At 40.3% G+C, this 21356-nt stretch overlaps 3 protein-coding genes across 10 annotated transcripts; 2 read left to right on the forward strand and 1 right to left on the reverse strand.

Annotated features, from left to right (window-relative positions):
* Positions 1–854: 854 nt before the first annotated feature.
* Positions 855–9213, reverse strand: LOC105188798 (protein zyg-11 homolog B). 7 transcript variants are annotated; one of them, XM_011150437.3, is made up of 10 exons: positions 9053–9213; positions 7540–7858; positions 7198–7438; positions 6880–7074; positions 6377–6768; positions 6004–6149; positions 5021–5409; positions 3931–4300; positions 3474–3813; positions 855–3225 (listed from the first exon to the last, which is right to left on the reverse strand). In XM_011150437.3, exons 2-10 carry the CDS (start codon positions 7661–7663, stop codon positions 3080–3082), a joined length of 2343 nt encoding a protein of 780 aa, XP_011148739.1. In that variant the 5' UTR covers positions 7664–7858; positions 9053–9213; the 3' UTR covers positions 855–3079. The 7 variants fall into 7 exon arrangements, with proteins under 7 accessions (XP_011148739.1, XP_025155674.1, XP_011148741.1 ...); XM_025299889.1 differs by lacking the exon at positions 9053–9213 and adding an exon at positions 8764–8820; XM_011150439.3 differs by lacking the exon at positions 9053–9213 and adding an exon at positions 8622–8799.
* On the forward strand, positions 9081–13663 carry LOC105188797 (PP2C-like domain-containing protein CG9801). Its single transcript, XM_011150434.3, has 8 exons — positions 9081–9718; positions 10351–10388; positions 10476–10642; positions 10960–11186; positions 11265–11465; positions 11572–11875; positions 12080–12566; positions 13035–13663. Exons 2-8 carry the CDS (start codon positions 10386–10388, stop codon positions 13227–13229), a joined length of 1584 nt encoding a protein of 527 aa, XP_011148736.1. The 5' UTR covers positions 9081–9718; positions 10351–10385; the 3' UTR covers positions 13230–13663.
* Positions 13664–14233: 570 nt separating this feature from the next.
* ear (ENL/AF9-related super elongation complex transcription factor) lies at positions 14234–17706 on the forward strand. Of its 2 annotated transcripts, XM_011150443.3 has the most exons (4): positions 14234–14342; positions 14684–14842; positions 15200–15465; positions 15851–17706. In XM_011150443.3, exons 2-4 carry the CDS (start codon positions 14704–14706, stop codon positions 17681–17683), a joined length of 2238 nt encoding a protein of 745 aa, XP_011148745.1. In that variant the 5' UTR covers positions 14234–14342; positions 14684–14703; the 3' UTR covers positions 17684–17706. The 2 variants fall into 2 exon arrangements, with proteins under 2 accessions (XP_011148745.1, XP_011148744.1); XM_011150442.3 differs by lacking the exon at positions 14234–14342 and having other exon boundaries at positions 14489–14842.
* Positions 17707–21356: the final 3650 nt, after the last annotated feature.

A 21356-nucleotide genomic window follows, 5' to 3' on the forward strand; every position in this document is an offset into this window, starting at 1 on the left:
TTTTATTGTTGTTATATATGTTTATGTCGCCTGTTCTCGACGTGATAAGTATACCGTGTCGCATCGATCTTCACAGTGTGGTGTCATGAAATGACACTTAAAAGATAATGATTAAAAGAAAAAGAAATTGAACTACAAAGTGAATGTTTAGAATAATATCATATAACTATAATTTGTAGTGAATTTTGTATGCATGATAAGTGAAAGTTGCGGCAGGTGATTTGTTAATTTATCACAGCTCCATTGTATGATACGTGCTGCATTTGCACATTTCTTCCCTGTGTGCAACTTTTTTGTATGCAACTTTCATTTATTCGACAACACTAACTATACATCCTCTCAGTTCTATCTGGGACATTATTGCTACTAATAATATGTAAAATGCGTGTAAAACCTCATATTTCTGAGACTGTGTTAAGGTATTAGGGGGAGTGCAGAGTTTCAACACATTTAATCGATCGAGCCACATTTCGTAATGTTACTTCCATGTCGCTAAGTATTTTGCAGGTGCGGCGCAGCATCAGCATCAATTGAGTGCTAATGATACAAATTTCATGAACAATTTTTACGTTTCATTAAGGAAAAGAAAAAAAAAGTAATTAAGAGATATGTGTATTATAAAAAAAAATGTAAATGAAATGAGTGGTAAATAAAGATTTTCTTGGCTTACGTAAGGAACTCCTCGGTGTACTTGCTTTTATGTAAGATACGGACACCTTCAGATATGTAGTTTAAATTTATATTTAGTATATTCAGCTTGTTTAACAATTTATTACTAATACACGGTATAATATATATGATTAAGGAAAACGAGGAAACGAGAAACGAGGAGGCTTCAAAGATTGCACAACACATAGAGGCTGGCATAATATGTTTATTAACATTCAGTCCAAATTGACGCTCTTTCTTTCTCTTTTTACATTTTAGATCAACGTGTAATGATATCAGAAGAATAAATTTCGTTTATATAAATTCATCATATTTTAATAACAGATATAATCTAAATATTAAAATGTATTTCTCTTTTTTATTACAAACTCTGATTACTTTTTTTTATTTTCTTTTGTATAATCTCTGAAGGCATGTAATGCGCAATCAATTTTTAAGAAGTTTTCTTTCTTTGTCCTTTTTTTATCAATATTTAGTACAATGAAGACTTCGTGAAGTATAATCATTAACAAAATAGATTGAAGATCTGAATTTGAAGCGTTTAAAAAGTATGACACCCATTCAATAAAATATAATTACTTCATAACACTTCGTCGCGCGTACACATGCACTGTAATTTCATGGGATCGTAATAAAACAAAGATTGGCGTAATCTCTCGCAAGAAAAGTATATACATATCTATATATATTATATTGAAGACTTCAGTCTAAAAGTTCCAAGCCATATATCAACACGTTGACTGTCATGATTAGTTTCCATGGATATCGGTCCAGAACTTAAAGTAATACCAAAGTTCACCGAGTTGGCCAAAGTTACTGAGTAATCAAAAAGTATAGCAAATATACATTCAAATGTACAATAGCAATATACAATAATAAATATACAATTATTATTTTGAAATTTCCATATTCGTCCAAGGTGAATATAGCGTTAATTTATGGTTCATTCGTTTTTTATGCGTGGAATCAAACCATGCGAGCTCATGGCTATTCCATACATTTTTAACTTTATCGAAGAGAAACGTGTGCATGCAAGTGTACAGAAGAAAGAAAGCTGTACACATTTCTTCATGTATGTATTTGTTAATTTGCTTTATTAGCTCCCCGTGTTTACTATATGTTTTAGTCGCTGATTAGCGATCAACCATGTTTTCACGTAGTGCAATTAACGTAGTTCCAATTAATATGCTGCAAGATCACAGCGTCAATTACCGGTGAGCTTCATGGAACACACATGGCAGTCAACGCGTTAAGCATCTTAGGTAGGTATTTCACGACTACTTCCTCTTTGAATCCATGGACTCGTCCATGTCTGTGAGACAGTTTCATCGAAAATTGATACGACATCATATTTCTCGTAATATTTTAAACTTTAATATTAAATAAAACCTCACTTCTCTTGTGTTGAAACAAAATTCATTAGAAATGATTTGTAAACTGTCGTTAGAAGCAGAGAAACAATAACTCTATGGTTTGATGTACCATTTATTTTATCTCTTCGTCAACTGCAAGCGCCACGTAAAAAGAAGATAACTTGATTGTTATTTTCCTTATATCAAATATATACTAATACAATTCATATGGTGTCAGTTCTTTCGCAATCGAAATGTGTACAATTATCCAAATCAATTGTACAATTTAAGATAAAAATTAGACTAGAATCTGAAATATAAGTTGTATCGAAGCATCCATATTTCGCTAAATAAATCATAGAAACATCTTGGAACGTTATAAACACGCCGGTATGTCCATTTATAAGACTTTAAAATGTACCATAAACATTAGTATAAGCATTAATAATATAATACGAACGTTTCACGAAGATAAATTAGCACGCACGCATACTTATTTCTTCTCTTTAAGTAAATTCACTTTTATCTTCCGTTTCTTAATTTTAATGTCTCTACATCATATTGTAGGAGCTATGCAATTTATTTTGAAGTAATAAATTCATTATACCCCCCTTCCCTTATTGGCTTCTTCCGTATACCTATTGATAAGTAATTTAAACGTCTCTCTGAAACTAACCTTATATATAACAATTATATATGTATATGTATGTATATATATATATATATATACACACATACACATATTATATACATTTACATATATATTCATTTATACTTATTCTTCAATTCAGATCTTCAATTCTCAGATCTAGCGAGTTTAGCCACAGTTTCATTAACTTCTCAATTGCAATTAGAATATGTTTGGACTTGTTTGTTTGTCGTGTTTGATTGCAGTCTGTCTCCGTGATATAAATATCCATGGCCATATATCTTCTTCCTTTTTTTCTTTTTAAATTCATTTGGTCTAAAGAACAGGATATAGAGGATTGCATTAAGATAAACATTGACTAGAATACCATGCGGTATTTAACTTTCAAATGGGAAAGCAACAGCTGTCGTTAAGAATTTAATTCGAGCGTTTCCAAAATCGATTGGCATAGACTTTGCAAATTCGGTTGCGTCGTGTATTCCGTATGCGTTTTCTCCAGTTGCTTTAACGTCTCTACTCCGCCTTCTCTGATCAACATCACGCAATAACGTTTCGCTGAAAACAAAGCACGCGGTTATTACTGCTGGCATCTCGAAAGTTATGTTTTCTTTTTGCAGGAATCAATGATGTCGATTACGACAGAAAAAGAAAACAAAATATAACTATTGTCCTACAATTGAGAAACGTTATTATACATGTACTGATGTGGAGTATAGAGACTCTCTTTTACTTGCGTATTGTTTCACCAGGTCGTTACTCTCATGTTCAACCTACATCAAGACATAAAGTTCACATGGACTTACGATTCTTTGTGCATACGTGATGAATCGCCCATACCGCCCAGAGCTGAACCGGATATGCGTCCGCGCAACGTAGCAGCGGGAAGAATGGTTGAAAGCTGCGGTAGGCGACCATTTCTCCTTGCGGGATTCGCCAGTGGGTCACAGCATGAACCAGTTGGTCTAACAGTTGCTCCCTGCTCGGTTGCGACGGCATACTGTACCAAGACTGGGGACCGTCACTGAGCAAATGCGCGGCAATACCGGCCGCAAAATAAGACACATCAATGTGCTCGGAGTCGAGCAGCATCGACAGCATTTTGATGAATCGCGGTTGCATAAGCCGTGGCCTCAAGTGATCAACCTGAAACGTTCAACGCAAGAGAACGTTATGTCACAGTATATTATTATTAATGTTATTATTATTATCGTTAATTATATCGTGTTTTGCAGCACCATCAAGGATATTCGAGATACGAACCTCCGCGATATTATTCAGCAAACCGAGGACCTTAGTCTCTACGCTGGACTCGCCCTGGAAGTTGTCCAGTACCTCGAGAAACAATTCCATTCCACCCTCATCGAGAAAAACCTTACAGGTAACGGCACTCTCATCCGTTAGGTTCCATAAGGCGCTCAAGGTAAATTTCATTGTGATGTCGACTACCCGGGACTCGACTTTGGATCGAACCATCGCGAGCAGCTTCAACATGTATTGCGGCTGTGCGCCGAGCATGGACGTCTCCACCGTCGAGATCTTTGCCGCCAATATCGAACAGATCGCCACGGACATTCGATTCATGGACGCGTCGTCAAACGTCGACAAGCAATTCATAACTAATCTTGCACATCTGTCAAATCAAAAGCGTTTCTATCAGCTTGACGTGTACATAGGTTGGCCATATTTTGCGAATATTCATTCCACATGCACTGCACTGAAATTTCAATACCTGTCCAACGTGGATATATTGTCAACTTACAGTTTGCAGTTCGTTTTATACGCGCAAAAAGATTTCACCTACGTAAATACATCATATCTTCTATTCGTTACATATTAGAAACAATATTAACGAAGTAAGTTATCTTTGATTTCGATTCTACTACAACACAAATACTCGAGTACAGATACTTTTGCGAATAATCAGGAGCCTAGGCAAAATCAGAATATTATCATATATATAAAAGCGGATATTATAATAAAAATGATATATCTTCCCCTACTATGAGACATTTAACACTGTTTTAGTAAGATTAGATGTATAGAATCTCAACGTTTTTACACATAACGAATATGTATAAAGGCATATCAACACGACATTTGTATGACTAAATCCAAAGAACTATTTAATGACGTGTATACGACATTCTCTTGCACTGTTGTGATCAACTTCCATTCACAAAAAGAGATAGCACTTCTACGATACCACTAGCACTGTTATTATCGAGAATTTTGCATATCGCAACAGACAATACGCAAAACATCGAGAAACATTTCGCGGGCTTAAAAGATATTGAAATCTCAGTTTGTATGTAAAGTCACGTTTACATCACCAATCAAGACGCATAGCTACCTATATTTGTCAAACGCAACATCCTGCAGGATTCGATCGCTGCATAGAGTCAATAGAGTGTTCTTTTGAAGCTGATGATTATTCGGATATGATTCCATTGCCAGCAATGTTAATTCAACTATCTGCTTAAGTATCGATGGATGAATCATCAGGGCCAATTCACCCTTCGTTAGATTATAAATACATGCGGTAGCTGCCATTTGTACACGAAATTCCTGCGGATGCTCTCTCATGCCGGGTAACACTAATTTTATCACATCGACTCGTGGCTCGAGAAAATTTGGTGTCAAACGGAACAAATTAAATAGACATTTCTGAAGGTATATCGGTCTGTACGTATACCTTCTAAGGGCTTCCAAAATTTGAGATTCTGTTGCCGTACCACTGATCTGAAGCAAAAGATAGACACAATGTGCATTATCTCGTGCCGATTCTTACTCGTTGATCGAACGAACATTTAATGTCGTTTACTTATTTAGGTTCAATTATCTGTATATTATTCGGCTTGATTCTATGATCGATGGTGATTCCTATGATTTGCAAATGGAAATTGATTGTGTGTAGAAAATACAAGTTTGATAAAATTAACGTACCAATAGAGTCGATGACATCAAACACTAAGACGTTATAATAATCCTTCCATGACATGTACAGTATAACTGTATACTTTTGTGCAAAATGTGGTGCAATATACAATGATATAATAAAACAGTATCGTTACAAATAATAGGAAAAGGGATATAAGATAGATAACATGAGAGATACGAGAATATCAAGTTTTGCGTAAATGACGACAACAATAATCGGCACTGTGTGTTTTCAATAATAATACTGCACATATCCAGAAAAGATTCAGTAGTCTAATAAAATATAATGTAACAAAATATTGATTCCAACTTTTTTATACATACTAGAACGTAACTAATAGATAGAGAGACAGTGTATGGTTGCATAATTAATTAATTAACGTTGCAACAACTTACAACAAGCTCGGGTTTGTAATCCTCATGGGTCGAATCTATGAAACTTTCGTCGTAGCAAACGTCAGAATGCACTAGTCCTAGGAACCTCAGGCGCATATGCGACGCAATGAAATTTTTTAAATCTTTCGGATTTATGTCATCTTTACCTAAATAGTAAATATTGTATTATATATCGTATCATATGTATCATACATATTGCATATTATATTATCATATATAATATGAATATCATACGTATGGAATAGTTGTTATTTCTTAACCAGTAATCGCACGAATTTCAATGTACAAAAATTAAAGAATGATCTTCACAGAATGATTTTTGTAGAATTACAGACTCATCAGATAGCTTGTTCAAGTAGCGCATATTACTTACCCGACAAGTCTAAGGTTGTCAAATGTGGCATGCAATGCAGAGCCCTTAAAAAGTCTGTTATTTTTAGCCTAGCAGGTGCGAACATTTCGAAAGCGTGTGCGTCTTTCTCGTCGGAAATGTCTAAATGCCTTAATTCATTCAGCTCCAGTAACACTGGTATCAGGTTACCGCAACCGCTTATCTTTAAATTATACATATTTAATGTCTTTAAACGATCTTTACATTTCCTTAGTGGTGTTATATCGTCGACTCTCGTACAAGATATATCTAAGCTCTCTAAAAGGGGAAGATCTTCGACTACTATGTCCAAGCCATGTTTATTAAATTCTGTTCCTGAGACATTCAAGGTATGAAGTGCCCTCAATTTGCTTAACGTTACTACCACGCAATGCCTATAACGAAACGTGTGCAAAAAATATAAATATCAATCGTCACGAGGGTCTCTCTGGAGATCGACTTAAAGAGATTAGGCAAGAAGAAAGAGCTTGGTGCTCGATAATAACCTTGAACAATCCATAAAGCTTCCTTTAGCTACACTTAGCGACCTAAGATTTTGTAAACTCCAATCGCCTAAACAGCTAATTAAATCATTAACAGTGATTTTAAGTCCATTTACTATTAAATCTACAACTTTATGCTGCTTAAGAACCCTTAAGCCTTTAGCTGATAATGTCGATGCGTCTTTCAGCCGTACATGCCTGAAAAGAAGGAGAAATTAATCGAGATTTGCGGAGACGCACACGTGGATTATTCGCATTCCTCTCCCACAAGCGCAAATTAGGACGAACAACGCGAATAACATAAGAATCTCTCATCGTTACCTTAGCCTAGTGGTCTTTGAGTCGAAGAGCGTAATAGTCAGGTCAGATAATGTTTTCTTCTCACATAGGTTGGATAATAATTGCTCGGACACCTCGGCCGGCAAGAAGGCGTCCGGATGCCTAAAGGTAAGCCGTGTCGCGGAGCTGGTGGGAGCATCGTTAGACGATGTTCTACCTGTTGTAGTATCAAAAGCGAATTCTTCTGTGCTATTATTGTTCACTGTACAGATATCAGGTCGATCTAAAACTTATGCAGTTTTTAATTCCGCAGAACGGGCAGTGCGCGCGAGAGAGCTGGTGGAGAGCTTTTCGCTTGTCCACATTCGCGGGATACACACTCACCGGAAACTGTAGCGCCGGGGGAATGCACATTCGTGTCGCCTAGATGTACCTCGCATAAGCCTAGAACGTTACCACATATGAAGTCGATGCACACTTCCTGGAGACTTCTCGGAGACTCGAACATCTTATACTTCTGCTGTCATCCGTGCTACCTCCGTAGGGCTCTCTCTCTCTCTCTCTCTCTCTCTCTCTCTCTCTCTCTCTCTCTCTCTCTCTCTCTCTCTCTCTCTCTCTCTTTCTCTCTTTCTTTCTCTCGGTACGTTCTTTTTTATCGACTTCCTACGGAGCACCGTGCCTCCTCGCGCTCACGGTCCCATACCTTAGACACAACACAAACGGAGAAAATCTGTCAGCACCTCGTAATCCCTCTTAACCTTAATCTCCCTCTTCCTCACTCTTGCTTGCTCGCTCGCTTTCTCTCTTTCTCTCTCACTCCCGCGCGTGCGATACGTCCGAATACGGAATTATATCTGCCCGTACACTGAATCGCGTATCACGGGGATCGTGGCGCGCTGACGTGCGAGAGCAAGAGAAAGAAAAAGAGAGAGAGAGAGAGAACGAGAATTCCCGTCCACGAGTGCATATACACACGAAGCTACACACGTCAAAATAGTGTCACGTGAATCGCGCGAGAGAGCTCGCCCCTAACTGTACAACTGACGGCAGACCGCGCACACTTTCTCGCGTCTTCAAGATCGCCCGTCGCGGAAACGCAGCGGCCACGGGAAAGAGAGCGAGAGCGCGCTCTCCTCACCCGCATCTTGTTCTCGCAAAATCTTTCAAGTGGCGATTACGTAATAATAATAATAATAATAATAACAACAATAATGCACACGAAAGCACAGAACACAATGAGCACAGCTGAGCATCCTCGTTACGCTATGCAACGTCTAAACACTACCTACCATTCGTCGCGAAGCGCGTATCGAAATTGCGAGTAAACCGCGAATTCTCTCTCTCTCTCTCTCTCTCTCTCTCTCTCTTTTTCTCACTTTATCTCCGTCCTTCACTTCACACGAGCGAGCGAGTTCACGGCGCGTTTATCGCGTGCCGTCGTCGAAGATATGCAAGCTGTGGACAACCTCGACAAGATCGGGTAATTCGCGTGCATTGGGTGACTCGGCCACGCAGAACGGCCGGAGGATATTCGAGATAACCGCGAAAACTGCGGACTCTCATGTGTCACAGTGACGCCATATTGACTCGCCAAATGTCAAAACAGACCAAAAAAAGAGCGCAGCCGTGTCATCGTGTCGCTCTCGTCGTCGTCGTCGTCGTCGTCGTCATCATCGTCGTCGACGGCGTGGGCGGGCGCGACACGCGCACGACGCTAATGCGAATTGCAGCGACACTCGCGTGTCTCTCCCTCTCTTTCTTTCAACAATGCCCACAGCTGATCTCGCGCTCTCGCGCGAGAATCGGAGCAATTTCCGAGATATCTCCCGACCTCGTTTCGTTCGACGTGTAAGCGTCGTGTGCACGTACGCACGCACGCACGTAGAACGCATATTACCTCCTTTCGATGGGGACGTGGTGGAACATGACATCCGTCGACGCTTTATTGCCCATATTAATCGCGAGCGCGCGAACGATGCTCTGATTTCCATGTACAGCGCGATGCGAGAGCAAGAGGCGGCCGGCGATCGTTCGCTGTCGCGATCACTGCCGTAATTGTCGTCGTCGTCGTCGTCGCGGTGGTCTGTTTTTTCGCATTCGCGTCTCCTGGGTTTCGCTGTGACCGCCCGCAAATAGTCACATTGGTTATTGACACACCAATATGGCGGTGAAGTGGAGAAAGATGGGCTTGTGCGGCCAGCGTGCGTCGTGATCTCTCGTTCCCGGTGCGGTGAGAATTTTCCCAGGTAACTTCCGGCGTCGACGTGACCAGCCACCGTAGCGGCGGCCGCGGTCGATGCGAGTCCCTACCTCGTGGCGAGAGACAGCGAGAGATCTGCGAGTTTTGATTGAGCGAACGTGAAAGAGGTTGCCAAGTCGATGTGAAGCCGAGAACAAGGAGGGAAGATTGCAGCAGTCTAGGAATCTAGGCGTGTTTGCGAGTTGCGTAAATACACAAAATATGACTGCATCGTTCGGAAAAGTAATGCGCACTAGTGTCAAACGTCCCGCCTCACTTGGCATCCCATCTTCGATGGCCCAGGAGAGATAAGTCAAGTGAGAAGTACGTGTTTCTCAATCGTGTGTGTACAGTTATTATAAATATTCATGCACTTGCAACTGCGCTTGGATTCTGACCGGTCTCTCGCTCTCTTTGCCGTTTGATTCTCGACTTTATGTATCTCGTAGTCGTCGTGTAATGTACAGTGTTTATTCTATGATTCTTTGATTCGTGTGTCGTTTTAGGAAAATTTAATGAGCATTAACAGCAACAAGAAGGCTGTGACACAGAGTAACATGGAAGATTATTCTCTAGCTTGAATATTGATTGGATCTCTTTATGTTGGACTTATCAATTTTAAGAAAAACCATTATGTGCCTCTGTTTAAGTTTCTCTGTGTTGCTTTTATCTCTGTATCTATCCTTTAAAATGTATTGTAAGGCAAACTGTGGTAAATAAAGGAGCAGAACTAGTATAGAAATAAAAGATTCATTTCTAGAAATCTTTTCACATGCGCACAAGAATCTACGGATAAACTAATCACAAACATTCTTTTGTGTTTATCATTTTATTTAGGTTTTGTGCTTGAATTAAAGTGATTCATTATAGTCTATTTCACTATATTATTTACCTGATGACATAAATTTTATGTGTTATGAAGTGTTTTTAGAATATGTTATTCTGAATTTTTTCAGGTTTAAACTGAGACCTGTTAACGGCAGCTATAACCATGGTATGACCCTTTAGTTGGGTGAAGTAATGTTAGAAAATAATTAACATTCTCAATTGCTGTACCTTTGCTCTTGGGCTCTTTTGAAAGATGCCAAGTTTACGGAAGAAAGTTGCTGGCTTCATGCGCCAACTGTCTATCAGTAATTTGGCTGGAGCTGTGGAGAATATTGGTCATGGGGAGCAGCCACTTAGAAGCCCACAGTCATTGACTCAGGACTTTCCTGGTGGCTGTTTCATCACACGCTATCTCAGTGGGTAAGTATCAGAGTTAATGGTGGAGTTAATTAGACACAGTTGGTTTATTTTCAGTATATGTATTTGATATTACATTTGTCTGGCAAAAGATACTTTTTTTGTTACGTACAATTAAATCTTTCATTACAGATAAAATAAAATTTTATGTACTGTTTTAGTAGTGCTTTCTGTACAACATTCATAACTTCTTCATATAACATTTAAACAATGTTCCCTGTTTTTAGCTATATTCTACACTACAGATTCTATATAAAGGGTGTGTAACGGCATACAACAGCATGTCCGACATATACTCATATATGTCGACATTTTTTTAGGATAGAAACGAAACAAGAAGGACCACCAATTCTTCATGGTAGAAATCCAGAAGAATTACCGATCAAACAACTCGACAACTTTCAAGAGAATGGAGAGATATTCGCAGCCTACACCGGTCCTGATAGTGGTCTTACGGCAGTTAATCTGCAGCAAAAGCACTTAAGTATTAGCGATACAGATATTGATTACATTGACATGCTAGATCAGAATGAGCAGTATAGAAGTGGTGAGTCGATAACAATGACATTTTATTGACGCAACTCGCATTATCTCGTTGCGAAGCTAACGACAATTTCTCTTTCAGGATCAACGACGTCGAATGTTACAATCGCCGGAGTTGCCGATTGGTTTAATCCCCACGAAAACGCCTACGGAATAGCAACGACTCTTTACGAGAAGAATCCTACCAACGACACTAATAACGGGGAACCGATAGCCGACTGCTTCGGCGTTGTAGCGAGACCAAACTCTGCCATACTGGCTCTCGCAGACGGTGTCAATTGGGGTAAAAGTCAATCAGATCGATCTCAATAAAGTACACTAAAGCATCGCGAAGGGTAAGTGTGCCAACAAACGTTTCCAAATGTACAAATGCTTTCTGGCGGTTTCAGGTACAAAAGCGAGCATAGCTGCCAGATCGGCGGTTCACGGAAGCATAGAATACCTGAACCGCGCACTATTCTGTCCATCTATCAGTAGCGAAACCACAACAACCAGAGACGTGTTCATAGCGTTACTGCGATCATTCCATGCCGCGCATTCGTTGATCCTTCAGGAGCAAGGAATGCTTACTACCTTAACAGTATGCACAATCCTTCCACTGCCAAGCTCAAGTACTGATACGAATATATGCCACAAAAAGTATATTGCCTGTACCTGCAACGTTGGTGATAGTCTGGCTTACGTCTATTCGAGGTACGCGCTCTTTATTGTGCAGAAAAAAGGAGGATAGTTTCGCTGATACAATCTTCATCTAAAAAAAGGGCAGTTCTTTGCTTGAAGAGAGCTGTCGTTGGAAATGTTCTGTCTTGCGACCGAAACCATCCTCTCTCTACCGCTTATCGCATTTCAACAAGTTAACTCTATTCGATAATCGCTTCTTGCGTATACATATAACAGGAAGTCTGGTGTGCGAGAGATAACGCGAGGATCTCACGATATTCATTGCATGCGAGACATGCGAGATGCCTTAGGAGCCTTAGGCCCAGTAGATGGCTCTAATCCTGAACTGAACAATTTGACGTTGGCTATAACGGAGGTCGAGAGAGGCGACATAGTATTTTTGACGAGCGACGGGATCTCCGACAATTTTGACCCCGTAGTGGGGAAGTTTGCAATTTTACCGAGCCACAGCAGCGGCGCCGACGCCACGATGAAGAGCCACGACGCGAGGTCGAAGACGCGCCGAAAATCCGCGGAGAATTTGCGGCATACCGAGTCCAGCAACAGTAATGGCAACAGTAACAATTTGCCGGTAGTCGAGGCTTATCAGAGGCATGAGCTCACGTTACTGAGGATGGAGGACTTGCTGAGACGCGGAGTTTCCGGAGAAGGGCCACCGTGCAATAGTGCCAAGCATCTGTGTGAACTTCTTTTGGATTTTGCGGTAAGAATGAAACTGCGAATCACAGTGCTTGTTTTAGAATTTTAAACACTGGCAATTCTTTTAATCAATTCAGCAAAAATTTGGATGCAAAAAAGGTCTTTCTCTCGCTAGTTAGTTTTGTTAGATATAATTAAGATATAATTAAGATATAATTAAAGCATGAAAAAAAATATATAAATTTTGATATGTAGATATGTAGATGATATCAAGATATAAATTGGAATATAATCAATCAAAATATAATTAAGATTTAAGATTGAGACTTAAATGAGAATAAATAAATATATAAATAATATTCTTTAAATGTGCTTTTAAAATACATATATTTTTCATTTATTTTCCCAGGCCTTATTTCTTTTATCCTTAAATTTCTTTAAATTACATTACTTTACATACATTACTTTCTCTAACTAAATCACTACTTTTCAAACAGCATCTTCGCGATATTGATTGTCGATTTGTCTGTAGGTACGAATAACTGCCGCGAAGAGACGAATCCTAGAAGACACGGAATTGTATTACGCACAACATAAAGACGGTCAATTGATACAACTTTCCAAGCAGGAGCAGAGATCTCGACGAAAAAAAACACTGGAGAAGATCTCCATGATACCCGGCAAGTTAGACCACGCGACGGTCGTAGCGTACGTAGTCGGATCCTAAATTTCGTCAGAGCGAAATTTATAATTACTCCCTAATAATATAGAATATAGTTTTCATTTGTGTATGATAATAAAACGAACTTTCTATACTATCAGAAGGCGTCGATAACATCTAGCTGTTCCGGCTTAATCAAGACGCTGTTCATTTCACGACTTCGGAATTCGGGATGTATCTTATAAAAGAAAAGAAACTCGAAACGTGAAAAGAAACTAACTTGAGAACTGGACTAGGCGTTATCGACGATTTCTGTATAATATTCTTATTCTGGTATCGAATAAAAAGAAAATATATCTTTTACAAGTCGAGATCGTAAATTACTCATCTTTGTAAGCGGCTATAATTTTATATAGAACGAGGCGAATCGCCCGCGAAAAGTGTATGTAACTGTACAAATACACGCGTCGTGGATGTGTGATATATCCACGAGAAAAATATTTGAGTGATAATGAATTATAAGAAAAATAACATCACAATAGAACAAATGTCCGTGCATATTTTGTAAATCTTTGTATGATGATCGAGAATATTCTAGTATATATTATATATATATATTAGTATGTAATACATGTAAAGCCATTTTTGGAAATTCTTTGTTCAATGCATTAGCTTTGACAAAGAAAAGAACTTTCGAGACTGAGCAACTACATACCATTCATTTTAAGATGACATGCAGCCAATGAAATTGCTTAGTACTCTTGCTGAAGAGTATCCGATTACCGGCAAGGATCTCACAACTTTTGTCTATTCCAAACCTTGCCAAAGTTAGATCCATTTCAATTACAACTCCCTGCTTCTGAATACTTCCTGTTTCTGAAACGAGACAAATCTACATCCGGACGTTAGATAAGAGAAAGATAAAACTGGAATCAAGTTCAAGGGATAATAGCAAACGAATGAACGGATAGACCAATGAAGAGCGTTCCCGCACTGAAACGCGCATGCTCAGTAGATTCAACCGTTGGCAGCACTGAGCCGATTTGCACAGGATAACGACGATTGTGGAACGATGGCGACCATCCTCGTTAGTGTACGACTTACCTGTTGATAATCGGTATCGTTGCAGCGTGAAGAAGTAGAGCTTCGAGACGAAGAATTATTCGCGCTAGCTTGTCGGTGAGTCGTGCGACGGCGCGGGCTGTCGTTGTCCGTCCGGACGGTTGGCACTTTCATACAGAACTGACCGTTGGTGAACGATGCGTCCGAATTCCGCCGTGAGAATCAGAAAATAGGTGCTGTTACTGTGGAGACATAACCTGCGCGTCGAACTACGATGCTCGTCGTCGGTGGTGCGCCTTCCGTGTAACACGCGCGCGGTCCGCTGTGTGCTCCCCGTTTCTCGGCGTTTCCGGAGGATGAGCATTGGTCGCAATGAATCCCGGCGTTTCTTCGCAAAATTAGCCATCTCCTGCGCGCGACTTGTGCGACCCCGTGGTTTCCCGTCGATTTTTGTTTAGGTCGAGTTTTCTAGAAGAGCATGGCAATTCGCATCACACTTGAGTATGGACACGCGTCGATGGTACGTTCCCATCTCACTCCCGAGGGCTACACGCACGACTGGGAGGTATTTGTGCGTGGAGTGGACAATGCAGATATTCATCAGTACATTGACAAAGGTACGTTGCACGTGCTATCTGATCCTTATCGTCCGTCGCAGTCGCGTCGTATTCCGCATGTGCCTGCGGAAAGACGACTACGTGTCTGTAGTTTCACCTTTCCTCATGTAGCTCGTTGTTTATACTGTTTATTGTTTATAAACATTGTAAAAACATGCATGACGATTGGTGAAGCCCAAAGTTGAGCAGCCAGAGCAGAAACATTTTATCATCCAGTATGAGACTTCTAACTTGGTTTCTGGTCCTTTATTTATTTGGGCCTCTTGTTATGCTACTGGATATATTATTATACCAATAGAACAGAATAACTTGAAGTTACTTTTCTTGTGCGAACTAATATATACTTTACATTTCCAGTGGTGTTCCTCTTACATGACTCATTTAGGAATCCTAAGAGAGTACTGAAGGAACCACCGTTTGTGGTAAAGGAATCCGGCTATGCTGGTTTTCTGATACCGATTGAAATTTATCTAAAAAATAAGGATGAACCCAAAAAATTCCAGATATCATATGATCTTGACCTGCAACAAAGCGGTCCACCTATCAACAATGTCTTACGTCATATGGAGGTGATCAGTAATCCCTCTGAAGAGTTTAGGAAGAAATTATTGAAAGGTGGAGGTGTAAGTATATCTTTGAATATTTAAACCTTTGAGCAGATTGGTGGGGGCTTGTAGGATTAAAGCAGTTACAGATATTTTGATTGAGTTTGTTTAATTTGCTTTTACAGCTGATTCGTTTGTTTTACACTAACACATTTAATATTTGTACATTTATATATAAATACATTTATCATGAATCTTACAAATATATAAGTATTATTGTAAATAATATTTACGTATATTTGCACATTTGTTATAAATATTTATACTTTTACAATTTGTATTTTGTGATCAAACAGACGAAAATATCGCATCTGTGTGTCAGTATTCATATCGCAAAAGCAAGAACTGAACACAAGTGGCTTGTGTGATTGTTTTCCTGAGATCTCACATTTTACAATTTCAGGTTGTAGTATCCACTAGAGACAGTTTGGTGGAGAAAAGCGACGTGAAAACATCCGGAATGATCGGCAAACCAAAACTGAGCAGCGACTCGAGAAAACATCGCATTACTGAGTCCAAGACTTCCAACTCATTCCATGAGCTCTTTGGACCTCCCATTAAAACAGCCAAGATATCGCCTGACAACAAAAAAGTGGTTCAACCAGATAAGAATTCAGTTCCTAAACCACTAAGTGTTACCGAGAAGTCTGATAAAATGGACAAATTGATAAAAAAGGACAATCCCCACAAAGACAGTCGAAAGGACAAGGTTGATGAGAAGAAAGATAAAAAGGTTAGAGACAGCACCAAGGATAAAGTCAAAAGCAAAGATAAACCTAAGAAACCTACTAGTCCTGGTAATAAAAGTCACTCAAGTCCTTCTAGCAAGAGACCGGCGTCTCCAGTCCTCACGAAGAAATCGTCGAGTCCTCTTCCGACATCTTTAAAACGACCACCATCCCCGAAACCAAAAGAAAAGGATCCGAAGAAGATAGTAGCGGATAAAGAAAAGGACAGTAAGGAGAAGGATAAGGCGAAAAATAACTCCAAGAACATCATCGATTCCTCCAAATCCGAAAAGAAGAAAGATAAGAAGAAAGACAAGGAAGATCGAGATAAAGAGAAAAAAGATAAATATAAGGAGACAGAGAAAGCTAACATCAAAGACCTCTCCAAGATCATCGAGAAGAAGCCCGAGAAAACGGACAAGGTGGAAAAACCGGAAAAGGAGAAGCTCCAAGAGTATAAGTCATCCCGAGATGGCAGGAGATCTCCGAAGCCTGTCAAAGAGAACGACAAGGTGAGGGATGACAAGGTGATCAAAGTGGATAAATCGGAGAAAAGCGAGAGACCGGAGAAGCTGAAGGACGGCAAGAGTGACAAAGACCGGCAGAAACATAAACATAAAAAGAAAGACAAGAAGGACAAGAGGGACAGCAATAAGGACAGAGAAAAGAAAGAGAAACGCGACAAAAGCAAGGATGGCAACGAGAAACCAAACAACGTGTCTGCTACACCGCTTGGAAATCCGTTGTCGACCCTGCTCGCGGAGATTCCCGAGAGGGACAGTAGCGACTCGACGCCATCGGTGGACGACGATGCTATGTCCGAGAGTAAGCCTTTGCTCGTCCCGAAGAAAGAGACTGAACATGCGGTGATGCCCACTATACACGCAGAAGCGGCAAAGCCCTTATCCCCCGGCATGTCGATGGAAGTGAAGAAAGAGAAGAGCGATCGTAGCCGGAAGGATAAATCCAAGAGGAGCAGGAGTGAAGAGCGAGAGAGCCGAAAAAAGAAGAGGAGGAGCGAAAGCAAAGGCGACGACAAAGTGAAACGCGAGAAAAGCGAGCGTGACCAGTCGACCTCGCCGCCGTTAGAGCCGGTCTCCTCGAGCCAATCTCCGGTTGTGATTGACGTCGACCCTGTTCATCACGCGGAAAAAGAGACGAGGAAGGAGCTGAAGAAGGAGAAGGACGACCGCGAATCACAGACGATCAAGGACGAAAAGAACATGGAGGTCGATGCCGAACAGGTGGCGCCAGACTCCACCAACACCTCGTTGGTGGACACTGAGCTTAGCGAGCCGCCAGTCTTCTCCGAGGACTACGTGTCGCAGCTGAAGGACTTGCAACAGAAAATTATGACGTTACAAGACAACCAGGAGCTGCAAAGGGTCGTACAGGTGATCGCCGAGACCGGTCAATATGAGATTACAAAGAAGACGTTTGACTTCGACTTGTGCGCGCTAGATCGTAGAACTGTGCAACGTCTTCAACAGTTTTTTTCAGCATCGTGACCATCTGTAGTGTAAAACACGGTACATACATTTACATGTACATATATAATATTATATGCATATTATATGTTTATGTGAATACATTATAATATGTATAATTATATAATTATATAATATATTATTATATAATTATATAATATATATATATATAATATTGTATACGTATACATACACATATATATATATTTATATATACCCGGGCAGCGTCAAGTCTGACAGAATAGTTTTTCCGCGGCAGAATTCGCTGTCGATCGGCGTGCCGCTGGTATTTTGCCTACTGGGTATATATAGTTGAGTATATTTAAGTGATTAAGTCATATTACCTAGGAGAGAGAGAGAGAGAGAGGGAGAGAGAGAGAGGGAGAGAGAGAGAGAGAGAGAGAGAGAGAGGAGAGAGAGAGAGAGAGAGAGAGAGAGAGGAGGGAGGGAGGAGGGAGGGAGGGAGGGAGGGAGGGAGGGGGATTATTTACAGAAACATTAGTTATTGTGCCCAGTAAGCAAAAAAAAGGAAATAAAGAAAATAATTGGTACAATATCGAATAATCCCTAATAATATGTAACGTGGTCAAATATGTAGTTCCTAACGTTGCATATAACATCATTGTGAGTGACTGATGTCGGTAATCGAGTGTTGGGTTCTGTTGCAAGAACGAGCACTTAGGTACTCGAGTGGTGCAGTGATTAGTGTACATAGCAAGTCTGAGAGATGAAATCGGCTGACGTGATACAAATCAGCCGTCGCGAAAAAGATATAATCGATAGTATTTTTGGCTTCGGGCGCATCCCGGGTAGCACTCGCGAGAGCGCTCAGGTCGCATCTACGAGTTTGATTCACCGGGTGGAGAATTGTGTTTTAGAAAGTTACCCGGTTCTTGCAAAATAAAGTCAGCGCGATTCGTGAGTAATGATCCCCGAATATTTTTACAATAATCGAAAAAGAAGAAATTATATATATATACACATATATCGGGCAATATTTTTAAAATATTTATAGAACGCTATGCGAGATTGTTGAAGAAAATCATCACCATCATCGGAACTATCGGTCCGTTCGATGTCTCTTGCTTACTGGGTGAGGCCCCGAAAGAACGTTACAAGTATATGTCCGATTGCGCGCGAAAAACAAAAAGAAAAGAAGAAACTAAATGATTGCTATCGTAGCCCGCTAGCGGAGTCGCTCGTGGAGAGTCGCATCCTCTCACGGTGTAACGCAACGAGTACAATCTAACGAAACATACCATGAAACATAACACGAAACATAACACGATTCCTCTTTGCGATCGACCCGGCGATCGCGGTTGCGAAATATGTGTGCGAGCGTACGAGTAACAAGTTATGCGTTTGTACGATAGGAAGATTCACGCTGTAGATAACGGATGAGAATTCGACGAAGTACGAAGCTATAATCCATCGTGCCTTTCGCACGCGAAGTACAGCGTGGTGACGTGGTGACGTAATGATGGCCACAGTTCTGCGAAGCAGAAGAGTCGAATCAACATGCCACCTCGCAGGATGTTACTTGCAATGTTTCTTTGGGGAACTTAAGGATATCCGCGATGCATTTACACAGTAGCATGTATTGCGCCGGCCAGGAATAGAATTCATGTATGGTAATACGTGTATTGTCATTGCACTGATTTAGCGACGTAAGAGGAATTATTTAAAACTTAGGCGCAACACACACGACATATACACATACATTAACACATATTTACACGGACCATACTTATACAGTGTCTGTTTTGTGATATAGACATATATTTCTGTTCTCAAGTAACGCCTACCGCGAGTTCACATCCCTTTCACACCGGAGACCACAGTTGGTCGTATTTATTGATGATAACTTTTTGTACAAGTCGTAATGTCGATAGAGAATAACGCTTGCGCTAATCATAGAGACGTCTGAGTTCGCGCGATTGCCCATTAACACGCTGTGCATTAATTACGTGTGTGTGTGTATATCTGTGTGCGTACGTGTATATATGTGTGTGTGTGTGTATGTGCATGTACGACTCGTGAGAAACGAGAGGGTTGCACTTGATGGAACTATTCGTATGTGATGTTCAATATCTTGTTTTCTTATGAGATATACCGTCGTTTTCGTATATTCCCTGGCATATATTTTTTTCACATACAAGATACTACACATCAAGAAGGAGGAAGTGTGTTAACCGAGCGTTAATCGTTGCCAATTTCTTCTCCGAGTTCGTTCGAAATCGTCCGATCGTAAACTCTATCTATGTGTGAGTGTGTGTGTGTGTGTGTGTTTGTATGTATGTATGTGTGTGTTAAATCAATATTCATCTCAATTTTCATCGCATGCTTCAACGATTCTCGTCCACCTCTCGTCGTTATGAGCTTCTCGAGCCGTAGTAAATTTCTGTTTCTTTTTATTTTCTTTCTTTTTCTCTTCTCTTTATTCGCCAAGCAAGATTTGCGTTCATGTCACACAGGGCGAGGTCTCTCTCTTTCCGTAACATTCATGTCGCGACACATGTCGCGCTCCGCCTAAAAAACAAAACATCCGTAGCATCTCTGCAATTTGTATAGTACAATGATAATATCCCTTATAATGGCGTCACATATAGATCAGTCATTATGTCACGTGCAATCTATTCACCAAATAGTCTAACGTTTTTGATAATTGTTGATTAAGAGTAACAAAGAGTGTACATTACGTATAGATTGTAAGCTACTATTTATAGTTCTGCGCTGTATTATTTATTACACACACGATACTGAATATCAATGCGGCTATGTTTTCAGAGATGATACGCTCTTGTCGATCGAATCAAACGTGTTTATGGTTGCGTGCGTGCATGTGTGTGTGTGTGTGTGTGTGTGTGTGTGTGCGTGTGTGAGAGTATATAACGTGTGTTTGCGAAAGAGAGACTGTTGACTTTAAATACTCAATGTTATGCTGACCCTGGCATGCATTGTCGTAACAAAGCGTGGAAAGCACGTGAAACAAAAATCGAGCACTCCAAGTTGGACAGTAACGTCACTTTTAATAACATTAAGGCTAGATGTAGGTTTTAGATGCCTTTTTCGGATACCATACTTACAGTAGAGACGGATCTATGTCGTCGTCGGAACATCGCGGAGCGAAGACACCTCTTTGGCGAACATCAATTTGTACATATATGTATCAGGTGACTCGCTCGTGCATGGATGTCGACTCGGTTCGCGTTCGCCACAGCCACGTCGCGACGTTTGATTAAAATCCCCGATAATTCGCAGATTTTAGCTGCGTCTTCGCTTCGACGACACGACGCGCGACTGATCGATTTGTTGTTTCGCGATTGTACAGCTGATTTTCTCTTCTTTGTTCCTTTTTCTTTCTTTCCCTCTCGTAGATGTATCTGTTATATCTGTATCCTCGTGTTGTATCTGTTTTCCGTATGATGTCTCGTTCAGCGTTCAGACGTGGCGCGTCCAATTATGGAACGTCGTTCCACGCAACACAAAATCTGATAACATAAATTCTATTCTTCTAATGTAGCGAAGACGCATGCGCTCGAGCGCTAAAGGCAACATCCGGAACGCGGATCGTCTTTTTCTTTTCTTTATCTTTTTTTTTTCTTTCTTTCCTTTTATACTTAAATTTTGCATGACGATACTCGATTTACGTTATTAGCGTTAAAATAACGTGTGTAAATGTCTGAGTTCGCTT

Source organism: Harpegnathos saltator, unplaced genomic scaffold (genome assembly GCF_003227715.2).
Source record: "Harpegnathos saltator strain DR-91 unplaced genomic scaffold, Hsal_v8.6 scaffold295, whole genome shotgun sequence".
Taxonomy (NCBI): Eukaryota; Metazoa; Arthropoda; class Insecta; order Hymenoptera; family Formicidae; genus Harpegnathos; species Harpegnathos saltator.